This window comes from Vicia villosa, linkage group LG3 (genome assembly GCF_029867415.1).
Source record: "Vicia villosa cultivar HV-30 ecotype Madison, WI linkage group LG3, Vvil1.0, whole genome shotgun sequence".
NCBI classification, from domain to species: domain Eukaryota; kingdom Viridiplantae; phylum Streptophyta; class Magnoliopsida; order Fabales; family Fabaceae; genus Vicia; species Vicia villosa.
The window spans coordinates 18,900,162-18,923,087 of record NC_081182.1 but is presented as its reverse complement, the minus strand read 5'-3'; the positions used below and the strand labels follow the sequence as shown (position 1 = coordinate 18,923,087).

Sequence of the window (22,926 nt, the reverse complement as noted above, 5' to 3'; positions counted from 1 at the left end):
ATATACGTTCTATTCTGCCAGAAAAAGTAAGAAGCGCAATAACTAAACTGTGTTTTTTCTTCAGGTCAATTTGCAGTAAGGTGATCGATCCCGCGATCTTACCAACATTGCAAAAAGAGATAGTTGTTACTTTATGTGATCTTGAAATGTATTTTCCTCCCTCGTTTTTTGACATAATGGTTCATCTAGTCGTTCATCTTGTGAAAGAGACACAATTGTGCGGACCAGCTTATATGAGATGGATGTACCCTGCTGAACGTTATATGAAAATATTAAAAGGGTACGTGAAAAACAGAAGTCGACCGGAGGTAATAAAGTTAGTATCAACTGTCAAAGAAAATTTCCCGAGGTAATGACTCTATATTTACTATTGGTTTAGGGCATTTCATCTTGCTAACTATATTTATCGTCACCAAATTATCGCTTAGTTGGCAAGGGAAAAGTGCACAACACTTTGGGAGATTTACTTCACCATAGACCGCTCCCGGATGGACACCTGAAAGTATCAGTTGATGTTGTATTAGATCATGATGCGGTGCTACCGGTACCTGACATGGTCTCAGAGACAACATTGCTGCAAGATGCAATAGGGTCATTTGTTGCATGGCCCTCGGAGCTCATTATCATTGGTGATGAGGTATATTGAAAACCATTATGAATCATTTAGTTTTTGATTGTCAATTCTGAACCGTTACGTTAATTATTTTTTACATTTTAATTTTAGACTGCTCCTACAAAACCCGCAATTAAGGGTAAAGGGATTTTACAGGAGGAGGAGTCTGTTGCATCACTAAAAGAGGTACATTTAAAGTGTTAATATATAATCTGAATCTAAAACTGCATGATTTTATATTTTACCTAAGTTATATGATTTTTAGGCATCTGCTCGGGGGTCACAACAAGTGACGCAGCAAGTTCGTAGCGTACCACCCAAGGGTCCTCCGAAGCCAGGGGCAAAAAAAGGTGGTGCTTTTGTGCCTCGATACCGGACGACGCTCGGAACACTTGTTGATATGTCCGATTTGAAGGATGGTGATTTTCGTGAAATTAATATAGATGAAGGTATCTTTGGTATTGAATTCCTGTCAAATATTGCACTAGATGACTTGCAAGAGATTTTTACGCATGAACAACTAGGCGTCGGTAATATTCACTCATACATCCGGTAATATTCACTCATCCGATATATTATTTAATTAGTTGAACAATTTATTTACACATTTCAATGAAAATAATCTAATGTTTATTATGTTTTTATTTAAGGTTGTTATATGACAAAGTGTTGCGCGGGACTGCATTGTCAAACAGATTCCGTTTCGTGTCTTCCGCCCATTGCAACGGAATGACAATTGCTACAGAACCGGAATCAGTTAGACAACGCTTAGCCGATAGATTCCTGTCCACCAACAATACAGAAAGTCTGTTTTTTTGGGCGTATAATACCCGACCAGTAGGTTTAGTTTCTCATTCTTGGTTCATCTAATCTTTGTTTCTTTTGCGTAGCAAAATTTTCATATAAAATTTTGTTTTAATTCATAGAGCACACTGCTTGTTGCTTGCTATCAACCCTATAAGAGAAGTGGTATATTTTCTGAATTCGGTAGATAGTGAGTGGACCAATTATCCGGCTATGAAGTCAATGATTGATACGTAAGTGAGATCGTTCTAAATATTCGTGTATATTTATATATTTAATTATTTGTGAGATTGATCTAAATATATGCTTTTATATTTTTGTTAGATCAATACAAGTGTTCCGAAGTCAAAGAGACGCACAGGTATCCCGGACTAAATCAAACAACATTACTTGGATCAAAGTGGAGGTACATTAATTTTCACAATTTTGCTTATAATATTTATGCTACTTGATAAAACAAGACAACTATAAAATTTTATTTGTTTTTCTATGTAGTGTCCGATACAGCGAAACAGTTCAGATTGCGGATACTATGTTTTGAGGTTTATGAAAGAAATCATTCAAACGAATCAATTAGAGATTCCAATCACGATATGGATTTATAACTTAAGATAATTTCTTATAATTTATTACATTTAACTAAATCATTCATATTATGTTTTTGTTATGTAGTACTTTGATGACTTCTATGCTGCTTCTTACACGAGACTTGAGTTGGAAGAAATCAAAGAGGAATTGTGTCAATTTTATATTCAACAACTATTTATATAGGTATGAATACATTATTTTGTGAACAGTTTTATGAATATATTATTTTGATAATGACTTTGTGTTTGAGTTTCTTTGGTGGATGTTGGTTCATTTTGCTTAATATTAGTTGACGATGATGACGTTGTTATATGAATCATGTTTGTTTTTGTTATTATTAAGTGGTGCTGGTAGTTTGATTTGAGACTGGATTGATGACACATTACACTGGTGGATTGAGTTGCAAATCACATGAAATTGTTGCTAATAATTTTGTTGATGTTACTGAATAACAATTTGTTTTCTTGGAAAATTTGAAGTATAGATGTTGGAGCCTTTAATTGACCGTGTTGTTCTGTTCATACTTTGCAGGACCAGGTCGAGAAACGATCAAACTTTTGAAGTATAATATTATAGTCTTGGTGGTTACTAACTTTGTTCATACTGTTGCCAATATTTGAAGTATGATATTGTTGATGTTACTGATTTAGTTTGTTTGACATGAGTTAGTTACATGTAAAGTGAACTATAATGATATATATATATATATATATATATATATATATATATATATATATATATATAGTCCTACCTATGGTTGAAAATATATTACAGGTCGAACTGAGAGGCTTAAATTACAGGTTGCACTTTAAAATACTGCATTTAGCAACGACAGCGCTTTTAAAAAACGCTCTTAAAGGGCCTCCTACTAAAGCGCTTTATAACTAAAAGCGTTGCCTAAGATAAAAAAAAAATAAAACAAAAACGCAACCTACGAAAGCGCTTCTGGAAAAGCGCTGCTATAGGAGGGGCTAGGAGAGCGCGTTTCTGGATAAAAGCGCTCTTATAGGAGAGGCTACGAGAGCGCTTTTTTGGAAAAAGCGCTACTATAGGAGGGCTACGAGAGCGCTTTTCTAGAAAAAGTGCTGCTATTGAGGGGATACGAGAGCGCTTTTCTGGAGAAAGCGCTGCTATAGGGGGGCTACGAGAGCGCTTTTGGAGTTTCAAAAGCGTTGTCGTTACCTACGGCAGCGCTTTAAAGCGCCCTTAAAACCCAAAATAAGCACTTTTAAAGCCCTTATTTGCTGTAGTGGGATACTTAATTATTTTTCATGAGTACCTAAAGATTTACCAAATATATTTACATATACATGTAGAGAAATTTTTCTATTTTTTATTTTTTAAATTTCTATCCTTAGGATATTTCTTATGTTCAAAATATTTAAAAGAGAAAGATTGAATAGAATAGAGATAAAATTTAGTGAGGTGAGAAAAATTAATGTGAATAAGACAATATAAATATTAATATATATTTTTTAAAATTTATAATTATGCGGATCTAATGGACTACTAGCTCAAATGGATAGCGGACTTTTTAAGACTGGACTAAAAATATCCTGAAAAATATGGACTCTAATTTTAAGACCAAGTCTTATGATTTTTCGGGTCTAACAGACCGATCCAAATGAACTAACCCATTTTAACAACTCTAATAACTTAAATACATCTCTAAATTAACCTTTAAACATACGAAGATGTGTCTCCAAACTAAAATTTAAAATAATAAGAATTCTCAAAAATTTTGTCTAAGTGTATGTGAAAAAAATACATCGGAATATACATTAAAAAATTACATACATTTAAGACACTTCACTATAGTGTGGAAAAACATATATAAGTAGGGATGGCAACGTGTGCCCGCGGGTGCGGGTTTCATACTACCCAAACCCGCACCCGAAATTACCATCCGAACCCGAACCCAAACCCAAAAGCTATTCGGGTGACAAAATAACATCCACGCCCGTTGGGTTCGAGTTTTTTCACCCAAACCCGAACCCGCAACAAAATACATAAAAAAATATATTTCCTACAATTTTCTTACAACTTTCCATAATATATATATATATATATATATATATATATATATATATATATATATATATATATATATATATATATATATAGGGGACGACTCAAGTGAGAACACTTGGTTATTATGAGAAATGAGAACAATGAATCTCGACCATTAGATTTGATTTTAATGGACTGGATTGGTTTCTCTTTCCATGATCCTTAATATTTATTTTAAATCAATATAGAAAGAGAAACCAATCCAGTCCATTAAAATCAAATCTAATGGTCGTGATTCATTGTTCTCATTTCTCATAATAACCAAGTGTTCTCACTTGAGTCGTCCCCTCTATATATATATATATATAGGGGACGACTCAGGTGAGAACACTTGGTTATTATGAGAAATGAGAACAATGAATCACGACCATTAAATTTGATTTTAATGGATTGGATTGGTTTCTCTTTCTAAGATCCTTAATATTTAATGGACTGGATCTTAGAAAGAGAAACCAATCCAGTCCATTAAAATCAAATTTAATGGTCGTGATTCATTGTTCTCATTTCTCATAATAACCAAGTGTTCTCACCTGAGTCGTCCCCTATATATATATATATATATATATATATATATATATATATATATATATATATATATATATATATATATATATATATATATAAATTCGGGTGTGATCTCAGGTTTCGGGCGCGGGTTTCACACTACCCAAACCCAAACCCAAAATATCGGGTGACACCCGAACCCGAACCCAAACCCAGTCAACTCTGGTTTTCAACCGTTAACTCGGGTTCGGGTGCGGGTGGGCCCCGCGGGTTTTGGTCTATTTGCCATCCCTATATATAAGATTAGAAAGAACAACCCTAAAATATAGGTCAAGAGATGATTAGAGGCCCACTGACAGCAACAATGTTACAAAGAAAAATCTAAATACTACAAATTGAAGGAAAAGCAGAAAACGCCCCTAGAACTCAATTGGTTTCTCACATTTCTCTTGAAAACTCTCTAGGATGACCCCACTATTCGCTTTCCATGAGTATGAGTGATTGATTTCGAATTGAAAAAAAAAAATAATCTCACATTTCTTATGTGTACATATTATACGAATATATTTTACTTATATTTTCAATTTTTCATTATTTATGAATATCGTCAATTAGTTTAGAGAAAAAAAATAGTGCGCTGTAAATTAATTTTACATTGTAAATTAATGATTGACGATCGCCAAATTATATTATAAATTTTAAAATATTTTTATAATTTAATATTTTAAAATATTTTAATTGAATGCATGTGTAATCTTTTTTTACAGTGTATTATCATTAAATTTATTAGTTTAATAATTTAAAAAATTTAAATTTTGATTATTCTTGATAGAATAAATTTTATCTTCCTATTTATAAAAAAAAATCTTAATTTTGAAATAAAATATATTTATATATACATATAGAGAAATTTTTCTATTTTTAATTTTTTAAATTTCTATCCTTAGGATATTTTCCTTATGTACAAAATATCCTTTGATATTTAATTTTTCCTGAAATAATTTGTTTCATGACTTATAGAATATTCTAATTAATTTTTTCCCTCATAAAAATATTAAATAATTTAAAAAAAAAACACAAAAAAACACATTTTATTATAATTAATTCTTTTACATAAATATTTTTCTAAAACAAAAATTAAATATTCATATACATTTACAAATATATAATGACGTTGTCAAAAATGGTTAATATTATCTGCTAAAATATCCAGAAATATTAGATAAATACAAATATTATTATTCAACAAAACATATATATAAATCAGATAATTGTTAACCGTGTGTTTAAGAATTGAGAATATCCATAGTCTTTTCTAGGAACCACTCTCCTTAGTTAGGGCGTTCCCATCAGTCGGTGTCACAACGCAAACAAGCCACGGCTCTTTCCTTACGCCACATTAAATTCAGCTAACACTCATCCAAGTAAAGTAACCCATCAATTCAAAATGTCACTAGTATGAACGAACCATATAATCTTCCATTCAAAACTACCCCACAATCCACATATCCATATTCTGATATTCACACCCATACATACACACATGCGGCCACAATACAATCACACTACCAAAAGCAGACCCCTCTCCCATCCCTCATGATCCCTTCCTTCACACCCACACATAACCAAAACACACCCTTTATTTACCATAAAAAGAATCAATCAAAAACATAGATTCCAAAATAAGTCCATCTGGATGGTTCATATGATTAACACTTTTTGTGTTACTTTTGTGCTGGCTATGCCATCAACAGCGCCCACTCTGTTATTCTATGTACACGCATGCTTTCTCATTACTACTACTTTCATTATTTAAATCCTATTCGTTCATCTACTCCAAAAAAGTAATCAAATCATTGAATATTTGAACTTTCCTCTTCTTTGTATTTCCTTATTCATTAGCCGGAAATTAAGACGAAACAACCAAACAACCTTAACATCTCTTTGTCTAGCCGCTACATCTTCTGTCTCTTTGTTCAATTGAACGTCACTGTAACTCTTCTCTTTCCGTTTTTTTATATTTTTATTCAAACTGTCTTTGTTCATACTGTTTTACCGCAAATATTTATACTCTCTTCTGTCCCTCTAAACTTGACTAAAATCCAACCACCACTTCAACTTTTTGCAACTTTCACTTTTCCCCCCATAAATTCCGTGTCGTTTCATACAAACGTCACTTTCTTCTCTTCCCTTCACATATATACATACACAACCATTCACTTCAGTTGTGAAAAATATTAAGAAAATGGTGATTGTGGAAGGTGAAGAGGAACATGAAGAATTGATTCCAGGTTTACCTGATGAAATAGCAGAGATTTGTCTTCTTCGTGTTCCTTACCCGTATCAGCCTCTAGTACGCTCGGTTTCATCATCGTGGAACCGAGCAATATCGAATCCATCTTTTCTACTCTCCAAGAAAAACTTCTCGAGAAAACTTTCGAATCCGCAACTCTTTGTGTTAGGTTTTCATACAGTAACCTCAAAACTCCAATGGCAATCGCTCGATCCTTCTTCTAACCGTTGGTTTATACTTCCTCAGATGCCTCTCCCGAACGACACCGTTTGCTCAACCTCATTTGCTTCCGCTTCGTTGCAGACTCAGGGAAAGATATTCTTCATGAGAGGAACTTCGACGATTGTTTACCGTACAGTCGTTAACAAATGGTCGACGGCGTCGGGGATGATATCTGAGAAATCTTACTTCGCGGCGGAGGAAGTGAACGGAAGAATCGTAACCGTTGGTAAGAGCGGTACAGAAATCTACGATCCGGAAGATGACACGTGGAGGAGAGGCGCGAAGTTTCCGGGGGAATTGGAGAGGTATGAAACGGTGGTTAACGGAGGGAAGATTTACGTAACGGAAGGTTGGTGGTGGCCGTTTGCGGTTAGGCCGAGAGGTTGGGTTTATGAAATATCGAGTGACACGTGGCGTGAGATGAGTGAGGGGATGAAAGACGGTTGGGCGGGAGAGAGTGTTTCGGTGTGTGGTAAGGTGTTTATGATACCTGACGTTGATTTACCGATGAAGGTTTACGATGAAAATACTGACACGTGGCGGTGTGTGAATGGTGAGAGGTTGCCAAGAGATAAAGTTAAGAAACCGTTTGTTGCGAGAGGATTAGATGATAGAATCTACGTGGCGTCACTTGGTTTGAAAGTGGTGGTTGGTACGGTTGTTGATGATGACGTGTGTGGCTTGATGGTGACGTGGCAGGTTTTGGATGCACCGGAAGGTTTTGGAGAATTCTCACCTTGTAGTTGCCAGGTAGTGTATGCATGATTGAAAAACTACAAAAGTAGTAGTAACTGTTTTGCAATGGTGGCCAGGGTGGACATGTTTTTTTGAGGGTTTTAATATTATACACTCTTTTAGTACTACCAACATGTCTTGCTAATAGTTCTGTTTGGTTTTAGATTGGGGTGCTTTTTTTAATTTTTGTGTTGGTTTTGTTAAGGATGAACTGAATTGGGACTTGTTAGTTGGAACTTGAATCTGATTTGTGGGTTGGCCTTGTCTGATAGTACAATGCAAGTGGTACAATTGAGGGGTGCAGCAGGATAGAGACATATGAGTATACGATGGATCTATGTTTAGGTGAATGATCTATCTAAACATGAATTGATCTGTTGTGTTTTTTTTACAATGATATCTACTAAGTTTTTGTGCATGTAAATTATAATAATACAGAAGACATTCATGTGCCAGCAATTGTAGTGTTAATTTTCGAGAAGTTTTCTTTTATTTATAATTTTTTGTTTTTCCTTTAAATGTTTTATATTCAAACAGTAATAGAGATAATCATAGAACATATTGAACAAATAAATTATACTAGCAAGAAATTTTGCATTTCATATTCAAATAATATGGTGGCTGGGTGGGTAAGGGGTGCATTGATCGTAGGGATGGCAATGGGCAGGGTTTGGACAGGGTACTATAGTACTCGTTCCCATATTCGTAGTTTAAAAAAATCTCCGTACCCGAGCCCAAACCCGCGTGGGTATTAATATTCATGTCGGTACCCGTATCCTGTGGGTACCTCAATGCCCATATCCGTACCCGTTTACCCGCATTTATAGTAAAATTAAATCGTTTAATTACAAAATATCATATAATTTAAGTCTTTTTAACGATATTAAAAAAATTATGTATGTTATTGTTGAGTTAAGAAACAAATAAACACTTTTATTAAAATGTGTAATGATTTAATAGCGATATATTTTAAAAAAAATTTAGAATCATGCACTTTTATATAATAATATAAATGACATTATAGAAATATGTAGTGTGGGTATGGGGCGGGTTAGGTAGTAAGGTATCCGTGCCCGCACTCATACCCGCATATGTTAATGAGTAATTACCCGTGCTCGTGCCCATACCCATTTTTATGGGTATTTACCCTACCTGATATGAGGTTTTTTGTGGGTACCCATTAGGGATGAGTCAAATTGCCACCACTAATTGATAATTGATTGTTATATGGAATGGAGGGAAGAAATTTAGAAGGAAATCATTTTTTTACTGTCTGAGGACTTATTAAATTCTTTCATTAAAAAATATCAATAATCGACTTGTATTTAACAAATATTTGTCAAAAAAAAAAACAAATATGGTACTCGATGGACAAAACAAAATCAGATTTCAAAAAATATGTAGTATTGTTTAAATGGTTATTATATATGTTTTTAAGGAGGAATATCGATGGATTAAACTAAAAATAAATAAAGAATCTATGTGTGTTTTTTTTAATAACTATGTGTGTTTTAAAAGCTTATTAATATTGCAAATTTGTGTAGTAATACTTGGTAGTGTATTATTGTATTATTGGAGAATAGTAAAAGTAGAATAACTATTTTTTAGATACATAGTCGGAACGGTGGTTAAAAGAGGTTAGGGAAGTTAGTTAGAATAACTAATTTTTGGCTTTGCAACTAGCTCCTAACTTTGGGGTGCAGTTACGCATAGATAAAAATCTATGCACCATGCATAGATTATTATGGACCCTTGAATCATTGGATCAAATTCTAGACATTAATTGTTATTACTCAATACTGGATACTCGCCACTCAATACTCAATACTGGATTAAAAACATGATGCAATGGCTTATGTAGGCTTATGCATGGTGCATAAGTAAAATCCTTATGCATATTAGCAAAAACCCTAACTTTGTATAGCCTTGTATATAGCTTATAATCATTTATGTACGAGGCAGTGAATTAATTCTAGTGAACAGAAGAATATTTTATGATATTTCTGTCTATATTTTATACTTCATTTAATATGGTATCCGAATATATTATTAGATCATGAGTCGTCTACTGTTTATACTTATTTATCAAGTCCAAAAGATTGTTAGATATAAAGAGGTGTATTGGGAAGATTCTAAGTCTTACATTGATTAGACATAAAGCTTGAAAATAGTTTATATGGAGTGGCACCCCTAATTTTACAAGTCGATTTTATAACGATGAATTAAGTCAAACACTAATACGGTATCATACGCCAAACAAGGGACTGATTCTACTTCCAATTCATCTACATCTTCTCTTATCGTATTTGCAAGTTCAAGCTTCATATAAGCTTCCTTCATTTATTCAAACTTTTTCCCGCAAATCGAATAATTCATCAAGATTCAAAGAAACTTCAATGGCAAATCAAGAAAACTCGCTGCTAGACACATAACATGTGGTTCGATCTTCGCAAGAATTTTCATCGCATGTGGAGAATTCAAGCTTGGCTAATAGTAGGTAAAAGTGTCATTCTATCTCACAAACTTCACAGTGGTGGTAAATCTTCACATTCCTCCTATGTTCATAGGCAAGCTAAAGTTGTTTTTGAAGATTATAAGTCTTAGATTGTTCAAGATAAAAAATTGTTTACTTGGTAGTTGTCTATGATTTTCGTGTTACCACGTATGCTTTCATGCAAACATTCATAGATGGGAGCTCGAGTTCATCCATTAAGATCAGAGTTGAAGACTATCAAAAAAGGTAATCATTCCATCACTGAGCATGTCCTTCGAACTCGAGCCATTGCTGATTCATTATTAGCTATTGGTGATCCAATATCTGAAAGGGATCAAATCGATGTGATTCTCCAAGGTCTCCCTAAAGAATATAATCCATTCATTATGATGATTTATGGAAAGTTGAACCAATTGACATATTGTTAGCCTGAGAGTTTTAGCTTAGCGTTTTGACATGGAGTGTGATATAAGGGTATGAAAATACTGAGTGTAAGATGGCCAAGCTATAATTTTGACATAATAATTGTTTCGACAGAGGTGATGAATTTGACTCGCCTATTAGGGGTGATGAGTTCGACTCGCCTATCAAGAGTTTTGGGACTTAGTATATTCTTGAGTTCACATATTAGATTACTTAGAGACATTTCAACAACAGTAGTAGTTTGAAGCAATAGTTACGGTTTGAAATAGTTTAGAGTGCTAAAGACACATGGAAGCAGATTTGAAGACAATCCCACGCAACAAGATACATGTCGAATTTTGAAGAAATAACCATTATTGACAGTTACAAATGTACATAGTATATAAGTAGATTTTTTTTTTTGAAAGAGGGTTCGCATTTTCATTTTGTTCTCTGTAGAATTCACACATCCGAGTCATAGAGATAAAGAATTTGTGAGAAATGTATGAACTTGTTTCTCACTTTTAATTCAAGTATTTTTTTACCCAATTGCTTTTACTATTTTTCTTCATTTACTTTATCTTTTTAAGTAATTTTGAATTTTCTTCTTTGAACTTTTATCCAACTACTCTAAATTCAAACCTAAAACCTTTAAATACTACTACACTTTCTCAAACTTTTAACACAAAATGTCCAATAGGATTTTTTGAGTTTGATCCTACAAGTGAATTAAAACTCGTGATTTGTTTACTAAAAACACCAGTAAACACATATATTATAATAGGCATTGATATATGTTCAAGAAGCACAATTGGACAAGTTTCGCCAAAACAAATCGGCTTCAAGTGCAATTGCTAATGTTGCTCAAGCCATATCTAATGATTTTGCTGGCATAAATGGGGAAGCATCAGGTTTCTATCAGCATTTTCTCGTGGTAGAGCTCATTCTTTTCGAGGTACGGGTCGTGGTAGATGGGTCAACATCATAGGTAATCGACCAATCTGAGAACCTTGCCTAATTACCAATTGAATTTTGAGATCAAAACTTTATAACAACAGTTTACTTGATTAACAAGCTACCTATTTCCAAGAAGATCACTAGAATTAATTGTTTTCATATGAGTTTGTCGATGAAATTGCCAAGATTCTTCTAGATTTGAGCTCATGTCATCATCCTTTAGTAATTAAATTAATTCATTCAACTTATCAATGATTTCTTCTTTCTTGAATTTTTCCAAAAACTCGTAAACATTCCCATCTTTTGATTTAAGGATTGGATCAAGTTTCTGATTCCAATTCTTAATTCTTAGATATTTGTTTGTGAAAAATTTGTTACATTATTTCCAACATTTCTAAAGTTAGATAAGCATTTACGAAAGAAGCATTCATCTACTTCTTCTCGTGTGTTCATTCACTCTTGTTTGACACTTGGAGAAACTCCATATATCATTTCAAGAGTGTCACACATTTCATTGGCTAGGTTACAATTATGAACATAAACAAAATGATTATCATCTAAAGACATGACTAAGAAATTTTTTGTTTTGAAATCAATTTCAAACTTTCACTTTTCATCTATTGGTTTATCTACTATTTCACAATTTATACAATATGTGATAAACGGGCTGCTAATTATAGTTTCCCGCAATTCTAAATCAAACTTTTGCATCAAGATTGTGAATCTTTCTCACAACTTCTACTCAAATACATTCTAGCTTAGCATACTTGTCAACTTCTAACCACTACATTCAAGCCAAAATCATTCATCTCTTAGATTTGATAAGTTTCTTATTTCCTTACTTTTTTCTTTGTGATGCATGCATTTTATAAATAGGTTATATTTTTGCTACATTAGGCATTGAAATTTTGAAATTTTGAACTAAGGGTTTGTTGCATGCTCTTTTTTTTGGTTTTATGCAGTCTCGATTTTGAAATTCAGAACCTTAGTATGGATAACAAAATCCATATTTCTCTATTTTGTGGAATGTTTTTAATTTTGATTTTTTTATTCATTATTTCCTATTTGTTTATTGTGATATGTATTTTCTTGTTTTATTTTAGGAAAAATGGATGACAACCAATACAGGTTAAAACATCGTAGAGTGACCTAACATACTTCAGTGCATAGGGAGAAAGTTATACCCTCGTGAACTAAAGTTGGAGAATCGTTGTTTGGTGTTGAAGGGTCTTTTTCTCGTGGTAATGTATCTCCAGATCAATACAAAGCCCCTTGTAACTCTAATGCATGATGTTGTATCCGATGTTAAACTTGATGTTGTCGTGCCGAATAATTTTCTAAGAAGCCCCTCATGCTGCTAAGCACGTGGAAGATAATGGTCACATGAATAATTGAATTGTCTGTGTTAAACATGTGTGTTATAACAATTGAATGGTCTAACGATAATATATTTATTTTTCAATACTATGAGACATTGAAATGTATCAACTGTGGCAGAAATGTAGCAAAGCTTCTCCAGCTAGATGAACCATAGTTTTAGGATATCATGCAGCTATTTGGGTTGAAGGATTCCTGCAGGACTGGATATGGTTATATTAGCCATGGTTTATTGTCTATGTTTTCTAAGAGAGGGCACACAAAGACATCGTCATTTCATCTTTCGATCAGTGAGATGACAATTACACTTAATGATGTATCATATCTCCTACATATTTCTATCATAGCAAGGTTATTATATCACCCTAAAATACATAAATCTGAGGCATTGGACCTGATGAAGACATATTTAGTAGTTGATCTAAGTTATGCCCAGCAAGAGATAGATGACATTAGAGGATGTCTTGCTAGATTTTCTTTCCTCATGAAAAATCATATTGACCACATGAATCCGAGTGTAGATGATGTGAGTGATGATGCAGGTATTGCATATCATAAAGTATGTGAATTGAGTTAATATTTCATGCTTTTGGTTGCCACAACCATTTTTGTAAAAAAAGTGTGACCTAGGTCGAAATTGTCTACATTTGATACTTCATTGACGGGAAAGGATTCACGAGTACAATCAAGGGACATCTTGTTTGGTGTACTTATACTCCAAGTTAGCTAAAGCTAATTAATGGTAGACGAGATAGTTGACATGAAACAACTGTCTATTTACGCTAAAAAAATTCACTGTTTTTGATATTAATTTCATAATTCATGTGATAAATCATCACTAATATTTAATCTGAATCATTTCAGGCATAGATTCACCACCTTTTTTCACCTCTCTCTAGATGGGAATAAGATGAAGAATGCTTTAAAAATTACCATGTGTCTACTCCATTTTCCCACTTAGGGGGAATCAAACGACCGAGCCTTTTTTGACTGCATTTGATCGTGTTGTGTCAGATGATATCTATTTCACGTCGTATGGGGAGCACCGTCTAGTTGGACCCTTGGAAATGATATCATGGTACTTTGGATGGTTGGTTTATGGGTCTCAACATATGTATCCACATCTACTTAAACGAGTATTGCAGTAGTTCAGGTATTTTAAGGGTATGCTCAAGGACTCCATAATGGTTGCTCCTGCCAGTGTCCTCTGCAGAGATGTCAATACGATAATTGCGTATAACAATGAGCATTTGATGTAAGAGGATGTATGTAGTGTGTCAGCTTCTCATTTATGTAGTGTGGTATATTGTTACATTCAATAGTTTTATATAGTGTTTCAACCCTACATGACACTAGATGTAGAAAATATTCCCCCTAGTTCAGCTCATCCGAAGATACTACAGTAAGAACAGGTGAGAGCAGACCAATGTCGTGGATGTATTATCGATATGTCAATGTAGAGTTGCTATTAGGAGAGAGACTATGGCTAGGGCCGAGTTTCAAGAAGGTTGACCGGTCACCATTTCTACCTAATTTTCGTCATGCATTCAGTCTAAATCTGTTGATTCGATAACACTTTGAATTTAGTTTTATTATTTTTGTTTACGTATTTCATGTTCGTTTGTTCTTGGTGTTTGCTTTGCATTATGTTTCAATTTGAGTGATTTAGATGCGTTTGATGCCTTTTGGTTGGTAGTGTTCATGTTTCAGGTTTGGTTGAATAGTCTACAACGCTAATGCAACTATGGATGAAGATGGGAAAGATCTAAAGATGAAAAAATGAAGAACTGGAGTCCAACACGGCCCGTGTCACATGACACGGCCCGTGTCAGAAAGCAACAAAATTTCCATACAAAAACCAAGGAGCTGACACGGCCGGCCGTGTTGCCTGGAACGACCCGTGTCAGCAGGTTTGAAGCTAAAGAAATAAATCTCAATTTTAAGAGGCCAACACGGCCCTTGTCACCTGACACAACCCATGTCAGCAGGCGCATCCGATTTTCTATCTTAGGTTTTTTTCATTAAAACTTAATCTTGAGGGCACTTTAGACATTCTACTTGGCTGGAATTTGTGTTGAGTATTTAGTTAGTTTGTGAGAATTATTTGGGGACTTTTTGCAGTATTGTTACCCTAGGATTTCGACTCATTAAATAATGGTAAATAATCCCTGAAACAGGTGAGATTATTGAAGAATCTAAAGAGAAAAGTCTGACTAAAAGGTCTTGTTTAGTCAAAGCTGACGTTCGACTATCTATAAATCATCATGGCCAAGGTTCGACTAGAATTAGTCAATATGCATGCTCGACTAGAACAAACAGAAAAAACTTAGACGTTTTGTTTAAGTATAGCCCTGAAGTCGGAAGGCATCAGAAGTTAAGAGGCAGTTTCAAGCAGTTTTCTGGCAGTTTTCACAGGACGCGTGGAGGTCTCACAGTTGAAGATCTTGCATGTCGAAGACACGTGTTGACTGATAATCAGTCGACCGTTAGTAGTAGTTATTTTATTTTTACTATTTAAGCAAGTTCCATAGGAACAGTTTAAGGTCCGCATTTTTTACAAAACACAAGTAAACTCAAATCTCTGTGCAATAATGAGTGACGAGTGCAACTTTGGAATGTACGTATGCGTACCAGTTTGATTTATGCAATCATTTTTACGTTAAATCTCATTTTAAGTGCACATTTACTGCTCTTTTATTGCTTTTATTTACTTTAAAGCCTTTAATTTCAGTGTTTACTTTTACTTTAAAGTTATTGCTGCATTTAATACAAACCAGATACACGTAATAAATAAATTAAAACAATTAGTCCTGGAATATTCTAGTTGATTCCGCAAAAGTAACCTTTAAAAAGGAAACTAGCGCTTGTTTACCATTTTTCTGTGTAAACAAATTGGCACGCCCAGTGGGACTCGTCAATTGCTGTTTGTTTTATATTTGTTAGTGCATTAGTTATGTATGATTCTAAGAAGTGGTCGAAAATTAACTAACATGTCTGAAGTTAATGCAAATGATTCTGACCTTTCTGGAAACCAAGGAGTTGTTCTAACCGAAACAACATCACAAAATGCCGCAAATTCATCCCCAATTAGAACAACAAATATTGGTGGATCGACGGCAGCAACATTGGTATCATCACCAATGAACGTACGGTCACCGTTTAACCCATTACGACCGCCGTTTCATGGAATGATACCTCCACCAGGTTTTAACCCTCAGTTTGGAATGCCTACGTCTATGATGCAAGGTTTACACACTAACCCTTCATTGTACTCCGACAGCATGATGGCAACAAGCACATCAAATCCAGGGGGTCGACCTATGGGCATAGGTTACAATAACCAGGTTTTGCCATCTTTAAGTACTACGTCAATGTTGTCAATTAGACAACAAATAGACGAAAGTAATCATGAAATGGCGAATGCCCTTACTCAACAAATGGGAACTGTTTTTACTCCCATGATAAACAATACGAACCAAAGTTATGAAATATTGGCTAGACAAATGGCCAGAATAGCAGATTTCTTTGGAGCGCCCCCACAACCAAACCTTTCGACTCCACAAGGGTCGAATGTTAGAGTAGTTGAAACTCCTAGAAATGAGGAACAAATTGAACAAGAAACCCCTAGAGTAGTACAAAGGCATCAAGATGCTGATCAGGTTCTTAGAAATATCCAGCAAGATGTCAATGTTGGACACAATAATATTTCGAATGTAGTCGAACAAATCTTAGTTCATAATGGAATAAATGTAGGTTTGCATAGACCAAACTTTGTTTCCCCATTGTCAGAGTACGTAAGGCAGACATAATTGCCTAGGGGTTGGAAAATTCCAAAATTTACCAAATTTGCTGGTGAGACTGGCGAGTCGACAGTCGAACATATTGCTAGATTCCAGACAGAGGCTGGAGAATTAGCAAACAATGAGAATTTAAAAGTGAAATATTTCCCAAGTTCTTTAACAAAAAATGTCTTTACTTGGTTCACGACCTTACCTCCACAATCTGTATTTTCATGGAGTCAGTTAGAACGATTGTTCCATGAACAGTTTTATATGGGACAGTCGAAGATTAGTTTGAAAGAATTAGCTGGAGTTAGGCGAAAGGGTACAGAAACGGTCGATGGCTACCTCAACCGTTTCAGGTTATTGAAAGCTAGATGTTTTACACAAATTCCTGAACATGAGTTAGTCGAAATGGCTGCAGGTGGGTTAGATTATTCCATAAGGAAGAAATTAGATACCCAACATTTAAGGGATATGGCACAACTGGCAGACAGAGTACGCCAGGTCGAAAGGTTAAAAGCTGAAAAAGCCAGAGTTAGTAAATATCATAAGAAAGAAAAGATAGCTTATGTTACTACAAATGAGTTCGACTCTGATAGTGATAGTGAATACGAAGAGGGAGAGGTTAATGTGGCTGAATTGAAGCCGGGACCACCATATATTTGTAAATTACTCAAGCCCTCAAAAGATAAAAATCCAATCGAAAGTAAAAATGATAAATTTTCTAGTAAAATGTATTCATTTGATATAACAAAATGTGATGAGATATTCGATTTGTTAGTAACTGATGGACAAATCATAGTACCCCCAGGACTTAAGAATCCTCCTCTTGAACAAAAGAAAAAAAGAGGATTTTGTAAATTTCATAATTTCCTGGGTCATAAGACTTCTCAATGTGTTCTTTTCAGGGATTTGGTGCAGAAAGCTTTGAAAGAAGTAAGGTTACAGTTTGGAGAAAAGCCAAAGTCATCAATGCAAGTGGATACTGATCCCTTGCAAGTCGAAGAGGCTCACTATACTGAGCTTACTGATGTGATGATGGTCGAAACTACTGATGGTTTCGGCGGAAAGCAAGATGGTGCTACTGATGGCAAAGTCTTGAACATGGTCTATCCTGAGCCAAACGAGAGCCTTTTGAAATTCCTTGAGAGGTGTCACAACAACAACTCTCAAGTTGGATTATGTCCAAGGTGTGATGCTGTTTTCAATGTTGATGCTGCAAACAAAGTGAGGTTCGACCCTCGTCGAGGCAAGAATCGTCAATTCATGTATACAGGAGAAAATAGTGGTCGAAGGGCTGGAGAGTACAGGAAAAGGTTTGAGAATCCAAAGACTTTTCGACCTAAGACGGATGTCCTTGAGGACAAGTGGGTGAAACCCGTTAACTTCAGAGGAGGTAAACGTCCAGAATGGCAGATCCAAGGTACTGGAGCAAATGCTGAAGGCTCTTGGACTGATAGTGGATTTAAGAGGAAAGACCATATATCTCCAAATTACAAAGGAAGGAATCCTATGACTCGAACGCAGTGGAGGCGTTACCAAAGAAGCCATAAGAATGGCCAGGAAAACTCAAAGATGATGCAGGCAGGTTTCTCTCACTACCAGCCGAAACCTTTTCAGAGGAGATTGACTGAAGAACAGGCCAAAGTGGCAAATGAGAGGTTGACTGCAGGAATGATCCTGGGAAAGAAACTCATCAAAGAATTAGTTGATGATGATGCTCCGATTCTCAATACAGAAAAAGAGCCTGAGTATTCTCCACTGTCAGATGAAGAGGTCGACGACAACTTTGACATAGAGTCAGATGAGTTGTTAATTGACTGTGGAATTGTATCTGTACTTCCAGCAGAGTTCGACAGAGTATCTGAGGTGTCTGAGAATGAAGATGATTTTCTCCCTGACAAGAATGTAGAAGAGACGCCTGTTTGTTATTATGTAATGGGAAAAAGAGTAGTGGAAGAACAAAAGGCTGTGTTTGAGAAGCCAGATCGAGGAATGATGTATCATTTGAAGCCTTTATTCATAAGGGCAAAAGTGGATGGGGTTCCAATAAACAAAGTGTTCGTTGATGGTGGGGCTGCTGTGAATTTAATGCCCTAATCCTCACTTCAGAAAGTGGGAAAATCTGACAAAGATTTAAGACCCCACAATATGGTGCTGTCTAATTATGAGGGTAAGACAAGTGGAATACTTGGAGTAATTCAGGTGAAATTAGCTGTTGGTTCGACTGTCAGGTCAACCATCTTTATGGTGATTGCGTCTCAAGCCAATTTCAAGTTACTTCTAGGTCGAGAATGGATCCATGGTATAGGGGCAGTTCCCTTTACTTTGCATCAGCGTGTGGCCATTTGGAGGCCAGATGGTATAGTGGAAAATGTTGAAGCTGACCAAAGCTATTACAAAACTGAGAGTGGTCGCAATCATTTCGATCAACATCTGGCAAATGTAGCCCCTTGCTACAAAGCAGAAGAGGTGTATTCTTCTGATGAAAGTGTGTCTAAGTATCTGAACTTGGACCCAAATTATGGTTTCATTTGGAATAAGGAAGATCCCAATGAACCATTAAATCATGAAAGTCCTCCAGAGGAGAGGACAACAGTCAAAGATAATGACCACTGAGTCAGAATATCTGGCTCGAATAACGGCTTATTTGGCCGAGAATAGGGAAAAAACGGCTTTAGAAGCCGAACTAGAGAAAAATATGGCCATTGAGGCCATGATGGTAAAAAATGCAAACAATCAGGAAGTCGATCACCAGGTCGAAAGGTTTGATGGGATATACGATGACGAACCTTTAGGCTTCGAAATGGATCCATTAGGATCGGTAAAAAGAATGCAAGCTCAAGATCCTCTTGAGGAAGTTGACTTAGGTGACGGAGTCACTAAAAGACCTACTTATGTAAGTACAAAACTTACAAGTGATCTAAAGGTTAAGTTGGTTCGACTGTTGAAAGAATATAAGGATTGTTTTGCATGGGATTACAATGAAATGCCTGGTTTAAGTCGAAGTGTGGTCGAACATCAATTACCTTTACACCCAGGAAAGAAACCTATCAAGCAGCTTCCTAGAAGATTTGCGCCAGAGGTTATGGAAAAAATCAAAATAGAAATTGAAAGATTACTGAAAAGCAAGTTTATTCAAACTGCGAGGTATGTCGAATGGTTAGCTAATATAGTGCCTGTAATAAAGAAAAATGGTAGCCTTCGTATATGCATAGATTTCAGAGATTTAAATAAGGCTGCCCCTAAAGATGAATATCCCATGCCTGTTGCTGAAATGTTAGTCGATTCCGCAGCCGGATTTGAATATCTCAGTTTATTAGATGGATATTCAGGTTACAACCAAATTTTTATAGCTGACTGTAGCAACCTGCCCTAAAAATTTATAACTTAAAGAGTCGCCACCTATTCTGAAGGGCGAATAGGAAACCCTACGCAGTATAGAGATCGGGGTAAGATACTATATTCAGGTCGAGGGAAGGTGTTAGGCACCCTTAACCCTTTCCTAAAGGCTAACATTTCAAAGATAAAGGTTTATGGCAAGGTTTATAGCTAAGGCATTGAATAGGGGAAAATTTGAGATTTTAGGGAGGGGGACTCGCCTTGTTGCCAAGTGCCTACGTACCTCCTTATGGAGGATCAGAGTCAACGTAGTTCGGGGACAGGGTTGTACGCCTTAGAATTAAAGTTTGAATAGTTTGAAGTTGTTTTGAAATGCGAATGTTCGAAGGTATTTTGAGTTACCTTATCGTAGTTATGAACATCATAGTGTTTGAAAGGATGTAAATCCGTAGTTACGTGGTTTATTGTATTTTGAGTGTTTTAGGATTTGGGCGTACAACCCTGATTTTTTTAATTTGTTACCATTAGCTGCAATAATAAATAGATTTGATTACCATGGCTAACGGATTAAAGGGAGGATTGCTAACCACTATAATCGATAGATTGATTATCGCGAATAGCAAATGTGCGTATTTTAATTATCGTTACCCCTCATAATCGATAGATTCGATTACAAATAATAACAAATTTGGATGAAGGGAAAATGCTAATCATCGTAACCAATAGCTTTGGTTAAAACCATTTAGCAGAATAAATTATTTTAATTTATAGGATTTGATTAATTAAATTAATCGATTATTAATCATCGCGACCAATAAATTTAGTCGAAACGAATAATAATTTAAATCCTAATATTACTTTGGCCAAATGGGATTGGGTGAACCCTAATATCTTAATATATTTAGATTTTTATGGTTTTTATAATTAAAATTAATTAAATTAATTAGGTCGAATAATCGGAGAAAATATTTCTACTTAATTATAGCCTAATCCTAATTATATTAATATACATATACTAAAAAAATATATTAAGATGATTAAACACTTATACAAATAAAAATAAAAATATAAACAATATATTGAAAAAAATATAAAGAGAAACCTGGTTATAATCCTGTGTGCTGAAGCCTTGAAGTTCCATGGTATGCCTCCAATTTCTGGCGCGTTAGATCAGGCTTGCGTTGAGATCATGTGGTTGTAATTGAGGATGTATGGTGGACCAGACTGGGGCGCGCACATCAGATCCTGTGGAAACTAGAACTGGGTAAAAATACAAATAAAAAGGCCCCCAGCCATGGATCGAACCCACTTCTGAGACCACCAAAGTCTTTACGCATGGCCTTTCTCCACTGAGCTACGCTTGTTTTTCTGTTTAAGTTTCGCGCCCATGTAATAATATAAGAAAATAAGTTCGAATTAAAACAAAAAGAAAATTCCCTCGCGCCCTTCGTCCTCCTCGTGAAATTCTGGAAAAAACAAATGCAAGCTTTTGGCAACAATTCTTCACCGTGGCCGTAGGTCTTTCTCTCTAAACCCTGCAAATTAACACCAATAAACACAAACAAATGATATAGATCGATTATACACGGCCCCACGAGTATAATGAACCCCTTAATTGGACGTGAAATCGCTGCTATCCGTTTGCCCCAATTTGAAGGTCCGAAAACCCTAACTATGGCAAAGCTCTCCACCTGCGCTCAAACTTCGATTGAATCAACCAGAAAGCATGAAAACAAGATTATAAACACTTATATGCAATCAGATTCGACGATACATGCATCTATGTGTAAATCGAAAAAAAACAAAAAAAGCTTGCAACCAACAATGGTGATGTTACGATTCTGATAGTTTCGAGAGGCTGCGAATTGTTGGGATCACTCAGAGTGCTTCAAGGAATTGTTTTATGCGTTTGGTTTGGCTCGAATCGATCAAAATCTTTGGCTGCTACCTCATTCTATTCCACGATTTTTTCCAGTTTGCACATGGTTCTTATGGCAGCAAAACCTTGTCCAAAAAAAAATCCCCTGGTGCAGTTGTTTCTCAGTTTATATATATGATTGAATTAGGTCAAAGAAAATTCAATCATGACCTTTTTCAATTGGATATTCAAGATTTGATTTTATATGGATTCCAAACTTGCCATTTTTGTTCCTTAAACCATTCTTACGTTTCTTTCTTTTGGCCCCTTGGACAACAAATCTTCTTTCTCCTTTCTTTTATTTTTTTATTTTTTATTTTTTATTTATTTCATAGTATTAATTTTTGTATTTTACTTATTATTTTAAATAAGTGAAACAAATCAAATAATTATAATAATGATAAATATCAAAACATTTAAACTAATAATAATGACTCATAATACTAATAGTAACTAATAATAATAATTAATAACAATCATAGTTAACAATTAAAAAAAATGATTAAATCAAATATTAAAATTAATAATCAAACAATAATAGTTAAAAATAATGAAAAATGATCAAACCAAAAATTAATAATCAGACCAAAAATCTTAAGGCATATGACCAATTGTGAAATAGACTAAAAAACCTCAAAAAACGGGATAGATGGCTGAGTTCAAACACCTTCTAATCTTAACCCTCATTTTAACTCAAGATATTCTATAAGAACGCAGGTTTGACAATAGGAATGTCAAACCCCATGATTCTTAATTTTGATCCTTGATGAATTAAAAGACATGAATTGACCGGGCAAATTTTGGGGTATGACAGCTGCCCGTGTT

General features: G+C 35.0%; 1 protein-coding gene and 1 long non-coding RNA gene across 2 annotated transcripts; both read left to right on the top strand.

The window, feature by feature from the left end:
* The first annotated feature begins 605 nt into the window (after positions 1-605).
* On the top strand, positions 606-949 carry LOC131655049 (uncharacterized). Its single transcript, XR_009299639.1, has 3 exons — positions 606-637; positions 725-799; positions 879-949. It is a non-coding gene; the product is annotated as an uncharacterized LOC131655049 (long non-coding RNA).
* Positions 950-5,904: 4,955 nt separating this feature from the next.
* LOC131660523 (F-box protein AFR-like) lies at positions 5,905-8,321 on the top strand. Its single transcript, XM_058929772.1, has one exon. The coding sequence runs from the start codon at positions 6,825-6,827 to the stop codon at positions 7,857-7,859; it is 1,035 nt and encodes a 344-aa protein (XP_058785755.1). The 5' UTR covers positions 5,905-6,824; the 3' UTR covers positions 7,860-8,321.
* Positions 8,322-22,926: the final 14,605 nt, after the last annotated feature.